Below are 21,011 nucleotides of genomic sequence, written 5' to 3' on the forward strand. Positions count from 1 at the left end.
TTTATAGCCTACTTATGACATGTTCCGACCTCTATATGAGTGAGGGTCTGAGCTCTCTTGATTCCATCGTGTCACCGGGCCCGGGTACAGGAGGGGTAATATGGTTCTTAGTATACATCCATGGGTATTATGAGCGTTGTGGTTCAACGGTTCAACCGATCTGAATCGCTTCCTGAAGCAGTCACGTTATATCGACAGGCAGCGAGGCTTCGTTTGTCATCGGTGACGTCACTGGCCCAAAACGATACAAGCCTCGGTACGTGCTTCACAAAAAGCTTCGGGGATTACTCGACACACGCCCCGAAGCCTCGGCGCAATACATAACATCACTAGAGTCGTGGTGGAGTCACGCATTCTGGTGAGATCAGGTTGACCAGAGCCTGTTTTTGATATTGTAACTACGCAAGGAACAAAACTTGAAGTTGTTGCCTGTTACAAATATAAGTACCTATTTATTTTCCAATGTCTTCCCCTATTGCTACGTTAACATTTTTTTAAGACTCTTGATCAGGCTATTTCTGGCTTTTTATGGAATGGAAAGGCACCCATAAGTAAATCTACTACTACTACCAATTTAGGAGGCATTTTAAGTTTACTTCTGCATCCACTTTAGCTCCCTTATTGGGAAACCATTTATTCCGACCTGCCTTAGCTGACCCCACTTTCTCTGTATGGCATGAGAAGGGCCTGAGGACTTTTAGAGAGCTTTATAAGGATAATACCTTTCGTAGTTTTTCATCATTTCCAAATTAGACACTGTACCATATCCCTGTTTCCATCCTTTCCCTCTCTACCCCCTAATCAAATATGGGATGAGTTTCTTTGTTCCGATCCCCTTCAAAAGTCACTTATTTCAAAAATATATAACAAACTCCTGACCGATGACAGCTCACACACACCACTAAAATCAAGGCTGCCTGGGAGGATGAGCTAGGTGTGAGCTTGGGTGATCACTGGTGGGACACTGCTCTTAACAGGATTCATACGAGTTCATCCTGTGCTCGTCTCACTTTCATACAGTTCAAGGTGCTGTACAGGGTTCATTTCTCAAAGGCACGATTGTCACAAATATATCCCACTGTTATTGACATCTGTGACAAATGTCAAGCCTCTCCCTGCAACCTATCGCATATGTTCTTTTCCTGCCCATTAGTGTTTTCCTTTTGGCAGAAGTTTTGAGGATATCTCAAAAATACTCACTGTGAAAGTCTGTCCCCATATTGCCATATTTGGGTGCCCAGAAGATTACAACAGATACAACTCGGGGCAATTTGATATTCTGGCATTTACTTCGTTATTGGCAAGACAACTTCTTCTTCACTGGAAATCCAAAAAAGCAGTACATACTACATTTAAATATATGTGATTTGGAATGGAGAATCAGTTTGGACCTCCCCATAACCATAGAAAACACAACTATAGATGAAAAAAATCTCCAATATTCCCAAGTAAATACTATAAGTGTGAATTATTTTTAAATATTTTATTAGGACTTTGTTTAGGAGCGCATTATAATGATTGGTCCCGAAGTCACGCTTTTGAAACCAGGGTCATTTGAAACGGCAAGTTTTTGACCTGTGGGAGAAAAAAGAAAATATATATATATATCTTAGCTACTTTATTCAAAAGCCATCGTCACATTTGATAATTTGAGCCAACACGTGTAAACCTTATTGTACATTACTGGATAATGAAATCAGCATGTATGCGAGCATACCCTTCATCGTGTTGTCCTGGTCTGAACACTGCACATCCACTGGATTTCTAACATCACAGATGACCACCTCACAGTGGACAAAGACCTACAAGATATGAACAGATTTAAGGGTTGTTATGGACAGCGTACTTTTGTTTTCCAAAATCTGAACAAATAAAAAACAAGACTATTTATTCTTATGACTGATAGTACCTGGCGGTTAAAGTTATCCTTGTCTTCAGCAAAGGCAAACATAGGGACCTCAAACCGCTTGAAGTTGGAAGGATAATGAACTCTGCCCTTAGGCAAAACAGAGTGGAAGATCACTGGGTGCGGGTCCCTTGAGTTTGCACAACTGATGGAGAAAAAAATATATGTTTTATTTGGGTAAAGATGTCCTAAAGTCTGCAACATTAGCACCCTATGATTTTTAAACCATCCCTTTTGTACAGTTTGACTAACAGTTCATTGGGACAAGAAAAAAAATATATATACACAAGTTACCCGTTAACAATGAGGTCCCATTGAGGGAGGGACATCTTGTCCTCCTCCAGCGTCGCCCAGCAGTGCGCCAGCTCAAGAGATACTTTAGGGTTGTAAGATCCCATTAGTTCCACCTCGAAATACAGCGGCTGTTGTAGGTACTTTGTGATGGGATCGTCCTCTACGCGGTGAAACGCACTGTAGGAGTCGTCTGAAGTGAAGCAGAACATGTTGGCCCGAATTATTAAGGATTCAGACAGGAATAGAAACATTAAGGTACATAATGCAGAAGAGTTTAACTTGGATGTCGTCAACATCCCAGGTGCCAACTCAGTTCATTGGTTTAAAGAATAACTTTATGAAAAAAAAAACATTCCAATTACTTAAAGTAACTACATTCATATGAACTGTCTCCAAGTTACCCAAAATCCTGCATTTCGATAGAAAGTGTTATCCTGTCTCTTTGCATTAAGCTTTTTCAACATGTTGACATGATAGAACTCTTATTTCCCCCAGTTTCTAGCTTTGGGAGGACTTCAAAGACTTCAAAATTAAATCTAATCCTTGGCAAGCATGCGAGAAAAATAAATAAAAACACACAAGGCCTGAAGAACTTTCTTTACCCAAAGCCACTCTCATTTCAACCTGCATCTCGCCTCGTGCATCGTCAGCGTACGGTTCACTCCTGCGAGGTCGGCTGTTGAAGCCCATAGCCTGGTTTGTGTTGATGTCATAGTAACACAACACCTTAAGCCTGTAAGAAGAAAACTCTTAAGTGGGGAAACTTAGAACTGTTAAATTGTTACCCATTGGCACGGGTAACATCTGGGATTGCACCATAGAAGGCTTTATGGCGTACCAGTTGACTTCCGATAAGGAAAATACCATTTAAGAGTCTTTAAAGTTCTAAGTTTTGTCACGTGGTTAGCCTACAAAGTCTCTGCATTTGTTTTAAAGTTGGTGTGAGACTGTCAGTTTACATAATGGTGAACATGAATGTTTACGGCTACAAATAACTGATTTTTGAAATGTATTTTTTTTAAGTTTTCCCATCGAGTTACAAATATGGTTTTTGTAACTGAAAATAGGCCGCCTTTAACCGTTTTGCTCCAAAAACATGCAACTGTGAATAATGTCCAAGATGAGAATTTTTCTTTTCTGACCAAAAGTCTAAAACCCAATGACCTGAAGTTTATCTTGTCAAGACAAACCGAAAGCATTAAAAAGCTTACATTTACAAAACCGGAAGCACTTTGTTAATTAATCTTCCATGTCATTTTTCAAAGAACAGCTTTGATAATAGATTAATCATCCAACCTTCAGCTTGGTGATTCTAAGTCTCGAGATACTCACTCAAACTCCGGCTCCTTCGACTGTGACAGCTTTCCCAATTCAAGTTCATCTGTGATGGAGATTTCATTCTCATACAGCATCATATTGGGCAAAAACTAAGAAAAGACAAATTGAAAGAAGTCGTTTCTCAGTTTTAATTCTACCGCAATCAGCAAGCTGTTCAGCAGAATGCTTTACCTTTCTGGTCGTCCCACAGGAGTTTGCAGTGAAGACAAAATAAGCGTACTGGTCGTTGCTGTATGTGGGGCCACAGGCGGGGTCTCTGAGGGTGAGCCGTCGGGGGTTCAGACTGGGAACAGACTCCAGGGTTATAGCCATAGCCGTGATGGTCCCATTAGGGAAACACTCTGAAAAAGACGATCAGACATTTGTATGCATTGGAGATTCAAGCCTACATAAGAAAACGTATTCTCTTTAACAAACCAATTAGCTTTGTGACGAAGTTGCAAGCCAAGGAGAAGTCTTGGATAGTTTTGTTGGTCTTCGGATATCTCAGAGTCACATCCAGTCTGCTCTTGATGGATGACGACGCAACAGCCTGAGAAGTTTTCAGAAACAATACATTATGATTTATAGAGGACTATCATCTTGACAAATGTTGCCAAATCCCTGCACATTTAAAACTTTGGTTAAGAGTCATACCTCGACCGTAGCATCAGCTGCAGAAGATGGTACAATCAAACTGAAATGTGTGTCGTTCCCCATGATGCCGTACTGCTGAGCCAGGCTCTCGTTCAGCATTCGTTTTCCCATTATGGTCTGAAAGTTGAATCCTTTGGTCCCGTATTTCACGAGGACAAAGAAATTCTTATCATCACAGCTACCTGAGATAGAGGGAGGAGCTACAGAGGGAGGAGCTGCAAAGGGAGGAGCTGCAAAGGGAGGAGCTGCAGAGGGAGGAGCTGCAGAGGGAGGGAAATACTTTGAAACAACTGTGCTCGTTTTGTTATGAATTCCTCTTATCCATGGGTACAGACCTATGTCTTCCAGTTTAGCTCTCAGATAAGCAGTGGCAGTAAATGGAGCATGCTTTGGCAGGACCAGGAAGCCAAAGGTCAGATAAAGGGTGTAAATTGTAACCCCCATTTCTTTCTGTTGGGAGAAACAGATAGTTATTAGCTGACAAAAGAAAAAAGAAACGCATTTCCCACGTTGAGTGTAAGGCTCACCATTTGTCCTACGACACGGTCCGTGAAGGGCACGTCAACAGTATAGACCTTGGAGCAACCGTTAGGGGACATGTTGTCAAAGACTTTAAAGCCTCTGGCAAAGCAGTCGGCCAAGGACAAAACCTCATAGGGGGACCTGATGTTCTTTAGCATTACATCAAAGCCCACCGGCCCAATCAACGCCTTAAACATCATCTCCTTGGGAACAGTGGCTGTAGGTCAAAAATTAAGAAATTAAGGCAGGTTGCAATTTATGTAAAAAAAGTAGCATGAGTACCAAGATAATATGACTCACCGTCAATGACTTGTGGAGGTTGAAGCTGCAGGGGGGTCTCGACGGGGAGGAAGACTTTGTATCTCGTGTCCTCATTAGTGTCGTCTTCAGTCCAGAGCAACTCGAGCATCAGCTCATTCATATAAGAGGTGAAGTACTGACCATCCTGGACATGACTCTGCATAAACAAACATCCTGAGTAAGGCCTTTCCTGAATAACATTATCATCTACAGATTAAAAGAAAAAGGGACATTTGTCTGGCAATGAAGCACTAGATGATGCAACAGTCAAACATACTCAAACGATCCGTTTACATTTGTTTTGTACATACCAACAGGATTTCAGTAGCGTTATCATCCATGAAACAACAAAGTGTGAATGCTTGTTAAACTGTCTCTAAAGTCTAAAATAACTTTAATGTACCATTTAACTACGCCGATTTCTCCACTGTTGAGAAATTCTTTAGATCCAAGAAATATAAACATCTACATTTTGCCCTTTTGTAGCATTTCAGATTTTTTTTTTTTGCATAGCTGCATGACTAAAACGACCTCGTCAATTTATGGACTAAATTGTTTTATCTAACCTTGATCTGGCAACCAGCAGCCCCAATAGGAATTTCAACAATGACGTAAAGGTCATCGAGAGTCAGGGAATAGCTTCTGGCCGATATCTCTGAAGCTTCGAGCTTCCTCCCATTGACGCCCATGTTCACCTCCAACAGTCTGAAGTGTTTCGGGCAAATCAGAGGGGCAATGCGCCTCGGCAGGAACCAGCGGATTGAGGTTTCAGTAAAGAAAACCCCACCTGTACACCAAAAAATATATATACAGCACTTAGGGTCTAACATGGAAAGTTTTAAGGAAAAGGGCTAACGTTTCCGAAATAGTGAAATCCTCAAAACATTTAGACAAATGGTTAATCCTTCGTATTTTATTTAAACAATCTGAAAAAAGAGAATTCAAATTATGAATTTAGCAGCGACATACAGTAACACATCCTTAAAGTGTCATTTAAATAAATAAAGCACTTCTTCCTAGATAACAATTCTGTGGGGAAGATATTTTTGGCTACATTTTTTGAAAAGTTTGATATTTAAAAAATGCTGGAATCAGAAATAATAGTGGCAGATGTTTTTTTTTAATTCCTGACTGTAAAAAGTGCCCCAAATTCCCAGTGAAAAACACTAGAAGACATGACATCAGTGAGTCTCTTTACATTACCCTGAGCTTGAGGACAAGCAGCTCCTGCATAAACTTGAGTCGTCAGCTTCGTCTTCTCAAATATAATCGAGGTGCTGAGCACAGTCATCGGCACACCTGCTACCTGTGGGGGGAGATTACACAGCATGTGGATGTAAATGCATACTGTGGTAACATAATAATGTCCCTCCTAAAAATATGGGGGGTTATAAATAAGAACTCACTGATTTAAGAGTGCCAACTATATTCCAGACAAAGTAATCCATCTGATTACATTATTGTATCTATGGTTGTAAGTGTAAGCAAGTACCTAATGGGCTGCAAGTGATTTAACAAGTCTGCCTGAGGGGAAAGATATCAAGTGAGAGTTGTTTGAATCTCAGTGAACTGCAGTCCACTTACATCCTTGGTGTATGTTTCAGGTGAAGGATTTGGGCTTCGCAGAACCAGCCTGGTAGGAGTGCTTGAGATCCCATAACCATTTCGCTGGGCTTCGTCCACCTGCATGACCCTCTCCTCAGGAGTGAGGAACACCACTGTGGCGATTCTGGAGCCTGCGTCCATGGGCTGCTGTGAGGCAAATATCAAGACATTACATACAAGATGTTTCTAGAATAAGAAAAGAAGAAAAAAAAGGCAAAATTAGCCAATCTTACCTCAGCCGCTTTTCGGGGATCCGAGTAGGGGTATGCAGGCAGGTTATAATCATTTGGAGCTGCTTTTTTCACAGACACCTAGAAATGAGGCCACTCCATAAGTGATAATCAATCTCTGCAGTGACATGAAATGTACCGGCCTTGACACTCATACGAGGCATCAGGCCACTAATCATCTAGACGGGAACATGCCATGCTGCGTTCACTTGCCTCCATGTAGTTGGGTTTACAGATAATTTCCCGGGAGGCCCAGGAAGAGAAGTAGCAAGTTTCTTCCACCAGATAAAACTTGTCTACCACATTGTCAGATTGTAGCCGCAGACCTAGTTTTGTTGTGAATGCTTTATCGTCCTAAAAACACATGGAAACAAGTCTCAAAATCAATTGCCACGTCAAAAGAAACATTAGGTGCTGCGTCACAAACTAGCATTCAGTCGTTTTTACCACATTTTGAGCAAAACAGTTTTGGACGGAGGCATAAATCACAGCGTTTCCCAGGTGGTCTTTCTTGATGGTGAAGCCACACTTAGAAGATAAACTTGGCGTGAGGATAATTGAAGAGTTATCTGAGGAAACAAACAAGAAAAGTTTGAATTAAAAGTTAGATTAAGTTAAGAAAAAGCAATATACTTGAAATGTCACCTTACTTATGACAGCGGACACTTCAAGAAAACTTCCTCCAAGTCGACTGACATCCACACGCAGCAAGTTTCCAAGGCATTTAGAGTTTATCTCTGGGATTAAACATTTATATTAGATAGCAGCACACAAGTGTGTTGAAAAATATCACAAAATGACAAAAACGTACTTATTGGGGGCTTATTTTGTGCCTCAATGTTAACAACTGCTACAAGGAGAATGAACCACCTGAAAAAGATTGAATATGTTTTAAATGTATAAAGAAAAATTAACCTTAATTTAAAATATATACATAAAACTACAAACCCCAATCCAGCTAAACAACCCATGGCAAGAGTTGGGAGACTGGTGAAGGTCCCTGGTTTTTGCACTTTTTAAATGAAGTTGTTGAGGATGAGGGAGGGTCCTGCTCAGCAGATATAACCACACACAGGTGGAACACATTACTGCCTGATGAAGTGATTGAGCAGGCCTGTGTGTGTAATCTAGTCTGAAGGGAATCCCAACATTTAGGGCATTGAAGGAAGCAGAATGGCTGACTGAGTGGGGAGGAGTATAGAAATATCTTTCATTAAAAAAGAAGCTGAAGCAATAATACTGAAGCATGGCCAAAGCAGTCGGATGAAGTTATAAATGAGTGAGAACAGCTAAATCTGTTAATCAGCTACCCAGTTTAGAGATTAGTAAGTATTTGGCATGAGCATTAAGTTAATTTACTTATTTGTTTTGAACAATTTTATATATTTGGTATGTTTCTTTGCATATACTCTTACGTTTAAATACTATACATTTTGCTGATATACTCACTTACTTTTACTTAAGTAACGTTTCTAATGAAGGACATTTACTTGTATCAGAGAGAGTATTTGTACTGTGTAGTATAAGAACTTTGACTTAAGTAAAATATCTGAATAGGCTACTTCTCTTACCACTGCAAAGTCCGCAGCTAAACCTTAATAAGGGCCGTTGTAGTTCATGGTCATTAAAATCATCACTCCTTTAGACCATGACTTTTCATTTAGCAGGATGTTCAGGGTTTTGTATCATATGTGAATATCCTACTACGTCATTAATTAAAAAAGGTAAAGTAAAAAGGAGGTGTAAAACCAAAACATCTAACAGAAAAGGATTTTACTTCTTCGGCTCCGTTGTACCCCCGTTTTTAGAGATTTGGGTATACGGAGGAAAAGAGAGGGTTTTGTTTTCTGACACTTTGGCTGCAGTCGAATATTCCATTTAGCTTTGGAACCTTCCTAACCAAGTGAAATGACCTGAAAGTCCCTCAGTGGCAGCCATAATAAGTGCTGTTCGAATTCTCTAGATCAGGGGTTCCCAAATTGTGGGAAGGTGAGCCTCCCCTCAGAGAACATACATTACATTACATTACATTGCATTTAGCTGACGCTTTTATCCAAAGCGACTTACAATAAATACATTCGACCAGGAAGACACAACCTTGAAGAAAACAGAGTCATATAAGTATATATAAGTATCAGGTTTCATAGAGCCAAACATTTCAAGTGCTACTCAACTGGCTTTAGATAAGCCAGTCCTTTATTAGTATATAAGTGCTCTGTTAGCAGTTTTTTGTTAGTAATTATATCGCTCGAAGTGGAGTCGAAAGAGATGAGTGTTCAGTCTGCGCCGGAAGATGTACAGGCTTTCTGCTGTCCTGATGTCAATGGGGAGCTCATTCCACCATTTTGGAGCCAGGATAGCAAACCCACGTGTTTTTGCTGATGGGAACTTGGGTCTCCCTCGCAGTGCGGGTGCAGCGAGTTGTTTGGCTGATGCAGAGCGTAGTGCACGCGCTGGGGTGTACAGTTTAACCATGTCCTGGATGTAGGAAGGGCCAGATCCATTCGCAGCATGGTATGCAAGTACCAGTGTCTTGAAGTGGATTCTAGCAGTTACCGGAAGCCAGTGAAGGGAGCGGAGGAGCGGCATGGTGTGGGAACATTTTGGAAGGTTGGAGACCAGACGAGCCGCTGCATTCTGGATGAGCTGCAGAGGTCGGATGGCACATGCAGGTAGACCAGCCAGGAGGGAGTTGCAGTATTCTAGGCGTGAGATGACGAGAGCCTGGACCAGAACCTGCGTCGCTTTCTGTGTCAGCTGGGGACGTATCCTCCTGATGTTGTAAAGCGTGTATCTGCAGCAGCGGGTTGTAGCAGCTATGTTTGCAGTGAAGGACAGGTTGTTATCTAGGATCACACCCAGATTCCTTGCAGTCTGAGTCGGGGAAACAACAGAGGTGTCGATGTCTATTGTCAGGTCAAGAGTGGGACAATCTTTTCCCGGAAGGAAAAGCAGTTCAGTCTTGTCAAGGTTGAGCTTGAGGTGATGAGCAGACATCCACTGAGAGATGTCAGCTAGACAAGCAGAGATGCGTGCGACGACCTGGATCTCTGAACGGGGAAAGGACAGAATTAATTGGGTGTCGTCAGCGTAGCAGTGGTATGAAAAACCATGCGGGCTAATGACTGATTCGAGCGAGTTTGTGTACAGGGAGAAGAGGAGGGGACCAAGAACAGAGCCCTGAGGGACCCCTGTAGTTAATTGACAAGGGTCGGACTCGGACCCTCTCCAAGTTACCCTGTAGGTGCGGTCTTTGAGGTATGAGGTGAGGAGGGAAAGTGCAGAGCCTGAAACTCCAAGTTTTTGGAGAGTGCGAAGGAGGATCTGATGGTTCACCGTGTCGAATGCAGCAGACAGGTCCAACAGGATGATGACAGAGGAGAGGGATGATGCTTTGGCAGTGTGCAGTTCCTCAGAGACAGCAATGAGAGCAGTTTCTGTGGAGTGACCTGCCTTGAAACCAGAATGGTGCGGATCCAGAAGGTTGTTCTGATGGAGATAACAGGAGAGTTGTTTAAAGTGTTTTAGACAGGAACGGGAGTAGAGAGACAGGCCTGTAGTTTATAACATCAGACGGATTGAGAGTGGGCTTCTTTAGGAGAGGGTTTACTCTTGCCTCCTTAAGACTATTTGGAAAATGACCAGAAGTTAGAGAAGTGTTGATGAAATGGGTGAGAAACGGTAGAATATCAGGAGTGATAGTCTGAAGGAGAATTGAAGGGATAGGGTCCAGAGGATAGGTGGTAGGGCGGGCAGAGGTAATGAGGGTAAGAACCTCACTTGGAGAGACAGGGGAAAAGGAGGTTAGTGTGTGGGTGAAAGGAGGGTCTGGTGACCCAGCGGTGAGTAAAGGTGAGTCAGAAAAAGAAGAGCGAATATCATCAACCTTTTTTTCAAAATGGTTAACAAAGTCGCTTGACAGAAGGGAGGAGGGGGAAGGGGCTTTGGGGGGGTCCAAGAGGGTGGAAAAGATTGAAAATAGTTTTTTGGGATTGGAATAGGAAGAGTGTGGTGCTTTTTGCCTGAGAGATCGAAGCAGAGTAAGAGGAGAGGAGAGCCTGATAGGTTAGGCCCTAATCCAAAACATACGCGCTCTCGCTAAACGGTAATACGACCCGGGTCATCAAGTGGATCGCTCAAGCCAGCCGTGTCCTATCTAGTTAGGTGCGCGTTCACATGAAAGGGGTAGTATTTGGAGCATTCGACCAATCACAAACATGGAGAAGCGTACTGACAGCGCAGCGTCATACTTCCTGAATGAAAAGTCAACTATAATATTAGACATATGAAGAAGTTCAACTTTAAACATCCATGACTTAAACGCTTTATCCAGGATAAAAGCCACATAGCTGCACCTGCAAGGTGAATACAGCTGCTATCAGAAAAGGTGTTTGAATGCGTACATTAACAGGTTTATGATATCACTGCCCCGTCTAAGACACGAGTGGATCTGACTTTAATTACATTTGACTCGAGTGTTTCGTCAACTTAATGTGTTGCTTAAAATAATACTTATGCAGTAGCCTATGTGACACTGAGTGTTGCACAGCCAGATACGGCTCAGCTGACTCAGATAAGGAAATATATGATACATTATGATGTGATATGAATGATAATGGGACATATCGATGTCTGCACTCACAGTGCTGCGTAGTGTAGGCTACGTAATGTTACTTTGATCCGGTTACTTATGTTGTGGCCGATATTTAAGTAAGCTTTCTTAACGCTAATGTTATAATAGTCAGATTGCTCTGAAGATGGGAGATGATATTCTATTAATGTTCACGTTCACACAGTCGGTGATTTTTGCCGGCCGTCTTTCCTGCGACGGCAGTTTTTCTGTATTTCCTTTCTCCTGTAATATGACTTGATCGCTTTAAACTCCGCACACTGAGCTCTGATTGGTCAGCAGGCGGTGTTTTCACTGAGTTGAGCTCTTAGCCTGCAACCTAACCTGGTCCCGACCAGGTTAGCTGCTTAGCATATATTACCATGGAGATCTAGCTTGCTAAAAAGAGAACCAGCTTCGGATGACCGGAAAGCCGGAGTTTTCCCTGAATTTAGCCGGCTAAGCGAAAATCCTGCTTCGCAGTATACCCCCCAGGTCTCGACCAGGTTAGCCGCACAGCATAAGTTACCATGGAGATCTAGCCTGCTAAAAAAAGAACCAGCTTCGTAGGACCGGAAACCCCGAGTTTTCCCTGCTTCGTAGTATACCCCCAGAAGTGTCTGTTTCAGGCTCACTTTGGCATCTTCAAAATCTGGATTCATCTTCAATACTGGTTGGAAGTCACTCTTGGCATCATAGAAAAAACCTATAACACATTAAAAATGTTCATAGATAAATGTCATAATATGTAATGTACTGCCAAACTAGCTCATTAAGAGTCATCAGTTTTATGTTCTGGGCATCATGAGAACAAGTGAGTTAAAAGAAGAACATACCGACTGACTCAAACACACACATTAACCCATCTAATGCTGGGACCGCACCACAACACAGTTAATGACAGATGTTATAGATCTATATTAAAAGAGAGCTGGTTGACTTCTCAAGAAAGAGTCACTGTCACAGGGTATTCTGCTAAAACAACCAACAGGAAGCTTGTGGAAAGGCTATTTAAAGAATGCTTAGTTTCTATAGTTCACTGAGCCAGCGCTGTGCTTTTTTGATTGATAATTTTCAGTGGCGACTGGTCATTAGGGGCACAGCCCCACCTAGTGTCAGCAGAAAGTATTAAAAGTAATGATTACAAAAAAATGCAAAAATATATTAAAATATATTAAATATATTTTAAGATCATGTTTAATCATCTGATTCGTCTGTACATTGCTGTTTTAGTCTGTGTTCTTCTAATTAGTGTCTACAGTGTGTGCCTATTGAGCTGTTTAGAGCCATGTGGGACAACACCTGATCCTGCCCCTCCCTCTTACTGTCTAAGTCAATGGTGACTGTAAAAACTACACTGCGCATGCTCAGAATATGTTCCTTTAATGTCCATCTATCTTCTCCCGCTTATCCGTGGTCGGGTCGCGGGGGTAGCAGTTCCAGCAGAGAGCCCCAAACTTTCTTTTCCCTGGCGACATCAACCAGCTCTGACTGGGGGATCCCAAGGCGCTCCCAGGCCAGCGAAGAGATATAATCCCTCCACCTGGTCCTAGGTCTACCCCTTGGTCTCTTCCCAGCTGGACGTGCCTGGAACACCTTCATAGGGAGGCGCGCAGGTGGCATCCTAACTAGGTGCCCGAACCACCTCAACTGGCTCCTTTCGACGCGAAGGAGGAGCGGCTCAACTCCGAGCGGCTCAACTCCGAGTCCCTCCCTGATGACCGAACTTCTCACCTTATCCCTAAGGGAGACACCAGCCACCCTGCGGAGAAAACCCATCCCGGCCACTTGTATCCGCGATCTCGTTCTTTCGGTCATGACCCATCCTTCATGACCATAGGTGAGGGTTGGAATGAAAATGGCCCGGTAGACAGAGAGCTTTGCCTTCTGGCTCAGCTCCCTTTTCGTCACAACGGTGCGGTAAAGCGACTGCAGTACCGCTCCCGCTGCTCCGATTCTCCGGCCCATCTCACGCTCCATTGTTCCCTCACTCGAGAACAAGACCCCGAGATACTTGAACTCCTTCACTTGGGGTAAGGACTAATTCCCTACTTGGAGAGGACAGTCCATCGGTTTCCTGCTGAGAACCATGGCCTCAGATTTGGAGGTGCTGATCCTCATCCCAGCCGCTTCACACTCGGTTGCGAACCGATCCAGTGAGTGCTGAAGGACGCAGACCGATGAAGCCATTAGAACCACATCATCTTCAAAAAGCAGTGGTGCAATCCTTAGTCCACCGAACTGCAGACCCCCTCCCCCATGACTACGCCTCGAAATCCGATCCATGTATATTACAAACAGGATTGGTGACAAAGCGCAGCCCTGGCGGAGGCCAACCCTCACCGGAAATGGATCCGACTTACTGCCGAGGACCCGGACACAGCTCTCGCTTTGGGAGTACAGAGAATGGATGGCCCTGAGTAGAGACCTCCTCACCCCATACTCCTGCAGCACCTCCCACAATAACTCCCTGGGAACTCGGTCATACGCCTTATCCAAGTCTACAAAACACATTTAGACCAGAATAAGTGTACTCCCAGGCCCCCTCCAGGATCCTTGCGAGAGTAAAAATCTGATTCGTCATCTGGTTCTGCCTCTAACATAGAGGGCGGAGTTGTCGGGTTCAGGAGTTCCTCAAAGTGTTCCTTCCAACGCCCGAACACTCCATCAGTTGAGGTCAACAATGTCCCATCCTTACTGTACACAGCTTGGATGGTTCCCTGCTTCCCCCTCCTGAGGTATCGGACAGTTTTCCAGAACAACTTTGGTGCCGCCCGAAAGTCCTTCTCCATGTCTTCTCCGAACTTCTCCCACACCCGCTGCTTTGCCTCGGCAACGGATGAGGCTGCTGCCCTTCGGGCCTGTCGGTACCTTGCAACTGCCTCGGGAGTCCCCCGGGATAACAAATCCCTGAAGGCCTCCTTCTTCAGTCGGACGGCTTCCCTGACCACCGGTATCCACCAGGAGGTTCGAGGGTTACCGCCCCTTGAGGCACCTAGGACCTTAAGACCACAGCTCCCCTGCCGCGGCTTCGGCAATAGAGGCTATGAACTCCGACCACTCTGGTTCAATGTCCCCAAACTCCACAGGAATGCCCGAAAAGCTCCGCCGGAGGTGCGAGTTGAGGGCCTCCTGAACTTGGGCCTCCTCCAGACGTTCCCAGTTCACCCAAACTACACGTTTGGGCTTACCAGGTCTATCCAGAGGCTTCCCCCGCCACTCGACCCAACTCACCACCAGATGGTGATCAGTTGACAACTCCGCCCCTCTCTTTACCCGAGTGTCCAAAACATACGGCCTCAGGTCCGATGATACGATAACGAAATCGATCATGGACCTTCTTCCTAGGGTGCTCTGGTACCACGTACACTTATGAGCATCCTTATGTTCGAACACGGTGTTTGTTATGGCCAATCCATGACTAGCACAGAAGTCCAGTAACAAACCACCACTCCGGTTCAGATCAGGGGGGCCGTTCTTCCCAATCACGCCCCTCCAAGTGTCTCCATCATTGCCCACATGTGCGTTGAAGTCTCCCAGCAAGATTAAAGAGTCCCCTTCAGGAGCCCCATACAGGACTCTTTCCAGGGTCTCCAAGAAGGCTGTATACTCTGAACTGCTGTTGGGTGCATAAGCACACACAACAGTCAGAGTGTTCCCCCCTATAAACCGCAGGCGTAGGGAGGCGACACCTCTCGTCCACTGGGGTAAACTCCAACAACGAAGCACCTAACCGGGGACTTGTGAGTATCCCCACACCCGCCCGGCGCCTCACACCTTGAGCAACTCCGGAGAAGAATAGAGTCCAACCCCTATCCAGAAGTAAGGTTCCAGAGCCGACGCTGTGCGTAGAGGTGAGCCCAACCAGATCCAACTGGTAACGGTCCACCTCCCGCACAAGCTCCGGCTCCTTCCCCCCCAGAGAGGTGACGTTCCACGTCCCCAAAGCCAGCTTCTGTCGCCCGGGTCTGGTCCGTCGAGACCCTCCGCTTTCACTGCCACCCTTCTGGCAGCGCACCCGACCCCATCGCTATTTCCCGTTGGTGTTGCCCACGTTGCCTTTTCAGGCTGGGCCCGGCCGGGCTCCGTGGCAAGCCCGGCCACCAGACGCTCGCCGACGAGTCCTCCTTCTGGGCCTGGCTCCAGAAAGGGACCCCGGGCTTCCTCCGGTCCGGGTATCCTCACTTCTTGTTCTTGTTTCTTTCATGAGGTCTTTTGGTCTATTTAATGTGTGTGGCAAAAAAATAATGACCATAGGGACATAGAGCTGCCATCCCCACCATACGTCATCTCACATAATTCAGAGCTGATTGGCTGTATTACATGTGCCGCGAAAAGTGTGGTGTGTGAAGAGGAGTCTGACGCGTCCTAAAACCCGGAAGTACGCTGCGCATGGCTTCCCTCGACAAAAAAACAATGAGATTTCTCCATAGGATTTTAGAAAATAGCTCCAAATAAGATCTGTGGGAAACAAACCTGTTTGATAAATGCACGTTTTGTTCAGCCGGATAATATCCACATGTATACCCTACTTTTATAATTTCGAATCATAAATCTATTGATTAGATTAGATTTATGATATACTTTTGAAACTACAAGAACATAAGGAGGACTTTTACAAAAAAGTAATAGAGATTTTTGTCCAGAAGGATAGACAAATGGACTCTTCAAGTCAAGGTAAGACTGCAATTTTCTTGAAAATGGGATCTTACTAAGAGAGAACAATTCAATATTTAAATGATAAAATTACATTTGTTGGGTATCCTTCTGTTGAACTGTCTGTTTAAAATTAATTGAAGCATCAGACAAAAAAAGCTTTTGAAAATAATATTATATTTTGATTTAGGTCAAAATATAATATTTGTAAACCTGAAGAGTCAGTGCCAGTGCCTCACCAGCCATGAACCTCACTGCAGAGGCTTATAGACATCTAAGTTTGTTGTACCCCACCACTTTTGTACATATAAAAATGCCATTGAATATTGGACGCAGACTATAAAGGGCACACAGTTTCATTCACTAATGAAAGTCAAACACATGTTTGTTCCCACTGTTTTATTGTGTGCATAGGCCTGTCGCGATAAGCAATTAATTTACTTATCGTACAATACATGAACTCCATAACTTTTCTGACCTTGATACATTTACATTTACATGAGGATGTGACTAGCAGTTTGAAAGGATGTACTTGAATTATTATCATATATTATCATTATGTCAGTGGTCTAAAATGGTCATACAACGGTGCCGACAATATTATCGTTTATCGCAATAATTTCCGGGAAAATATATCCAACAACATTAATTATCGTGAGAGGCCTATACATGAAACACACACACACAAACAAATCTATAGACTTATTCCAAACTGCCAAATATAATAATTAACTCACTCTCATATAGTCTTATGTTGGTCTCGTAGAACAATAAGCAGCAGACTTTTACTTTTTCTCATTTCTACTGGATCTTAGAACTGCACATGCACAACATGGGTCGGGGATTGACCAACCGGCTCCCACTGCTCTGCTGTCTGTTAACGTTGTTGAGAGTGGTGGGGGCGGGGTGGGAGCGGATAGACAGCTTGAGCAGCTGTCAACTCAACATTGTAAATAACCAACCAAAAACGATTGCCAGTTCATCTCGTTTTTGGCGTTAGAATAGTTTGGGCAGCGTGAGATTGAGAGTGAAAGCGTGTGTCACGCACCAGAAGCGTGAGAGTTGGCAACCCTGGAGATGTTACTATTCAACCCAAAACTATTATTATTTCTCTTGTCTAGAGGTATCTTGATTTGTGTCTACACTCATAACTATCTAGTAGTAATATAACACTTGTGAACACCTTAAATATATATTTTTCTTTTCACATAAGGCAGCAAATGAAGGCAAACTCTTTTTGTTTTTTAAGTATTAGAAGTTAAAATACAAGTGTTGCTCTCGTATAAATAGCCTCGACTGAAGGTTATTTATTTGTATTTATTTCAGGGAGTTTCTCCAGTGGATATAGTTCCAATGATAACTGGGAAGATAGATTTTCTTGGGGTGAAAACTATACTGCAGCAACACATGGATACATTTGGTTTAAAAAGTTTCTTTCTGCATGGCTTTATGTTACCAGAAGTAGGAGAGTAAATGCCTTTTCTTGTCTCTGCAGCTGTTCGTCCTACGTTGGATGTGTAGGAGGAGCCCAGGCGCTGTACTCCGCCCCCTCGTGCTCTGTGGGTAATGTTTGCCATGAGATCATCCATGCTCTGGGTATGCACCACGAACACAACTGCAGGGACCGCGACCAGTACATCTCTGTGGAGTGGAGCAGCATCATGCCAGGTGAACACCTCGCTGGGAGACATTATCCTGTATTAAGAAAACACAATGAATAGTTTTTCCATTTCGCATATTTTAAACTGCATATTTATTTTTGGGACAATTCGATGTAGAAGTACATTGTAAGGTTTTAATGTTTTGTTTTAGTTGATACAAATCCTTAAAGGCACAGAAATAAAACATAAAATGGTGCTGTAGCTTAGGATGATTAGAACAAACCAACTCCATGTTCTGCAGAAATCAAGGTGTAATGAATAATTCCTGATTTTAAAAAGGGAAACGAAGCAACTTCGAGGTGAAACAAGGAGACACTCAGAACCTGCCGTATGACCTCAACTCCATCATGCACTACGGAGAGTAAGTCTGATCCCATCCTCGTGTATTTATTCCCCTGCATAACATTTAAAAAGAAAAAGAAATGGTGCCTGGCGCTCTGAAACTTTGAGAGTGTGTTGCTTAACTTGTGTGGAACCCGCTTGCAACATTTGGGGACCCTAAGACCTTTGACAAGGTCAAAATCAAGGTCAGAGGTCACGTTTTCATGCCGTACGGTGCCCTTTACGGCAAAAAGGAAGGTCCGACCGCTTTGAACTTGCTCTCATTAGAACCGGCTCGAAAGGTACATGCATATTGATGCCTCTGTTGCTCCTAATGTCAAAGGTTACAGCTTGAAATTTAACAAAGCTCCAAAGGTCAGAGGTCACGTTTTCATGCCGTACGGTGCCCTTTATGGCACAAAGGAAGGTCCGACCCCTTTGAGCTTGATGTTATTTTAACCGACTCGGAGAGCAGATGCAGATTGATGCCTCTGGTGCAACTAAATGTCAAAGGTTATGGCTTAAAATCTAAGAAAACCTTCCGTTAAGGCCTTTTGAGAAGCTGCAGTGCTGCATGAGTGTTTAAGGAACTTTGAAAAGGGCTAAAGAGATCATATTTTCACAGGGGGCATCTAAATAGGGCCCAGATCAGGAATCTGAAATATGGGAACCCTAACCCACCCAGAACTTTTTTTTCAATCAAATGCCATCATGCATTACTGCCATTGATGCCATCAAATATTCCTATATATTATATATATATATATATATATATCCTATATGTAGTACACTGGTGTACGTGCAAAATGGGGGGCTACCCACTGAGCCCGAACCGATCAGAGGTTGTTATCAAAAGATACGAATTAGTAGCACTTTTGGACAAATTTGCTTTTCAGTCGAATTTTAATTTTTTATTTTATTTATCCTTTATTTATCCAGGAATGTCCCATTGAGATACAATATCTCTTCTTCCACGGAGTCCTGACCAACACGGCACACAACAAGTGTGCCGTGTTGGTCAAGAATAATATTGATATAAAATCAAGCATTTTAGTGACGCAATTGATATTCACAGCAAATTTCAGGGATCCAGGTGCTACCGTTCGCTCCTAAAAAATATCTTTAATTAAACAAACGTGAAATCCTATTTTCAGAATCTGACGCTCTGCCCTAGATCCGCCCCCTGAGGTTATAGAGACTCAGGGAGGGTAGCCTACCATTCGATGCGGGATACGTACAAATGGGGGGCTACCAACTGAGCCTGAACCGATCAGAGGTTGTTTTGAAAAGATACGAATTAGTAGCACTTTTGGACAAATTTGCTTTTCAGTCGAATAATATTGATATCAAATCAAGCATTTGAGTGACGCAATTGTTATTCACAGCAAATATACCCTGCTATATGTAGTACACTGGTATAGAATTTCAGGGATCCAGCTGCTACGGTTCACTCCTATAAAATATTTTTAATTAAAAAAACGTGAAATCCTATTTTCAGAATCTGACGCTCTGCCCTAGCTCCGCCCCCTGAGGTCCTAGAGACTCAGGGAGGGTACCATTGGATGCGGGATACGTACAAATGGGGGGCTACCTACTGATCACGAACCGATCAGAGGTTGTTATCAAAAGATACGAATTAGTAGCACTTTTGGACAAATCTGCTTTTCAGCCGAATAATATTGATATAAAATCAAGCATTTGAGTGACGCAATTGATATTCACAGCAGATATTCCCTGCTATACAGATGTAGCGCTTCGTTTCAGACGCCTACCCGGGCGGGTCCGTGATCGGCACGGGGTGGGCCCCTGCTGAAAAGGAAAACCCCCCCCGCAGGATTTGAAACGCCCCCTTGATAAATACATTTAATTATAATGAAACCAACTGCAATGGATCATGGATCCACCAGGGGGAGCCGTGAAAAGCTGCCACACTGAAACTCATGTGAAATAAACAGCTGATCTACAGGGATCTGATATAGCGGATATTTATGTCACGGATAGGATCACATTCTGTGCTTAAGTAAGAGACATGTAATCATTTACTAAACATCACCATGTTTTTATTTAACAAAATAATGTTTAATTCACGTTGGCGTAAGTACAAAACCATCGCTATGTTTTTAGATCAGGAAATGCATCCAGGGTCAAACAAACGATGTTCGATCGCGATCCTCGCGATCATTTAATGTATCATATTTCGCGAGTTGAAATGAATGCACTACATTTAATCCACGTGAGTTTACAACAACGACAATAATCGCTTTGTTTTTATATCACATCCGACGCAGCGGCTCTCTACCGATCATCCTAATCCCACGGGCAAACAATAATATGTACAGTGTTAATAGTGTACTGTATTATTAGTGTCTAATATTACTGCTATAATAATCACACATTGAGTTGTTGAAATCAGACCGTCGTTTTTTTAAACGCTCTGAATGAAACGGCAGCTCTCAGGTGATCAGCTGTGTGTTTACACAATAACATATGCATAGTAATTTAATACCTTCCAACACACATTATAAGAACAGTTCTGTTTCATATGAGTGCCGTATCCACAAATCTACTAATTTTGCCCTCAGTGCACCAGATTGATGCATTTAACTTCAATTTAAATAAAAACATCTTCTGTTGTAACAACAATAACATTATAAATAGTAACATAGCATGGTATTGCACATTTACTGTAGCTTTGAGTGTTACTGGCCTGATATTTTTTTATGACATGAATGAAGGTGACTTTTCAGTGTCCCACATTTTGCACAGAACTGTCCCACATTAGGAAAACAGATTGTCTGAGACAACTTGGCACTAAGAGTACTAATATGTCTACCATTTCTTGTATGAGTTTAATATCTGCATGTTCTCTTTTGGTTTGATTAGGACACATCCTGGGGATTTCAGAATGTTACTGGATTTTGATTTATTGTATC

The 21,011-nt window shown here is 43.2% G+C and overlaps 1 protein-coding gene across 1 annotated transcript; it reads right to left on the bottom strand.

Annotated features, from left to right (window-relative positions):
* Window positions 1-1,468: 1,468 nt before the first annotated feature.
* Window positions 1,469-7,857, bottom strand: LOC117440057 (uncharacterized). Its single transcript, XM_034076277.1, has 21 exons — window positions 7,780-7,857; window positions 7,643-7,701; window positions 7,482-7,568; window positions 7,279-7,400; window positions 7,045-7,185; window positions 6,835-6,912; window positions 6,581-6,748; window positions 6,200-6,302; window positions 5,563-5,783; window positions 4,997-5,153; window positions 4,702-4,913; window positions 4,510-4,624; window positions 4,175-4,434; window positions 3,956-4,070; window positions 3,710-3,879; window positions 3,533-3,627; window positions 2,803-2,933; window positions 2,201-2,390; window positions 1,910-2,051; window positions 1,718-1,802; window positions 1,469-1,575 (listed from the first exon to the last, which is right to left on the bottom strand). The coding sequence occupies exons 1-21, from the start codon at window positions 7,800-7,802 to the stop codon at window positions 1,499-1,501; spliced, it is 2,751 nt and encodes a 916-aa protein (XP_033932168.1). The 5' UTR covers window positions 7,803-7,857; the 3' UTR covers window positions 1,469-1,498.
* Between the last annotated feature and the right edge of the window lie 13,154 nt (window positions 7,858-21,011).

The sequence above is a fragment of the Pseudochaenichthys georgianus genome, chromosome 24 (genome assembly GCF_902827115.2).
Source record: "Pseudochaenichthys georgianus chromosome 24, fPseGeo1.2, whole genome shotgun sequence".
Lineage (NCBI taxonomy): Eukaryota > Metazoa > Chordata > Actinopteri > Perciformes > Channichthyidae > Pseudochaenichthys > Pseudochaenichthys georgianus.

Coding starts and splice junctions, on each gene's coding strand:
- LOC117440057 (XM_034076277.1), bottom strand. CDS start 7,802: ATGGGTTGTTTAGCTGGATTGGG. Junction 7,569..7,642: donor ACAAAATAAGCCCCCAATAA/GTACGTTTTTGT, acceptor GTTTAATCCCAG/AGATAAACTCTAAATGCCTT. Junction 3,628..3,709: donor CCTGTGGGACGACCAGAAAG/GTAAAGCATTCT, acceptor GTCTTTTCTTAG/TTTTTGCCCAATATGATGCT.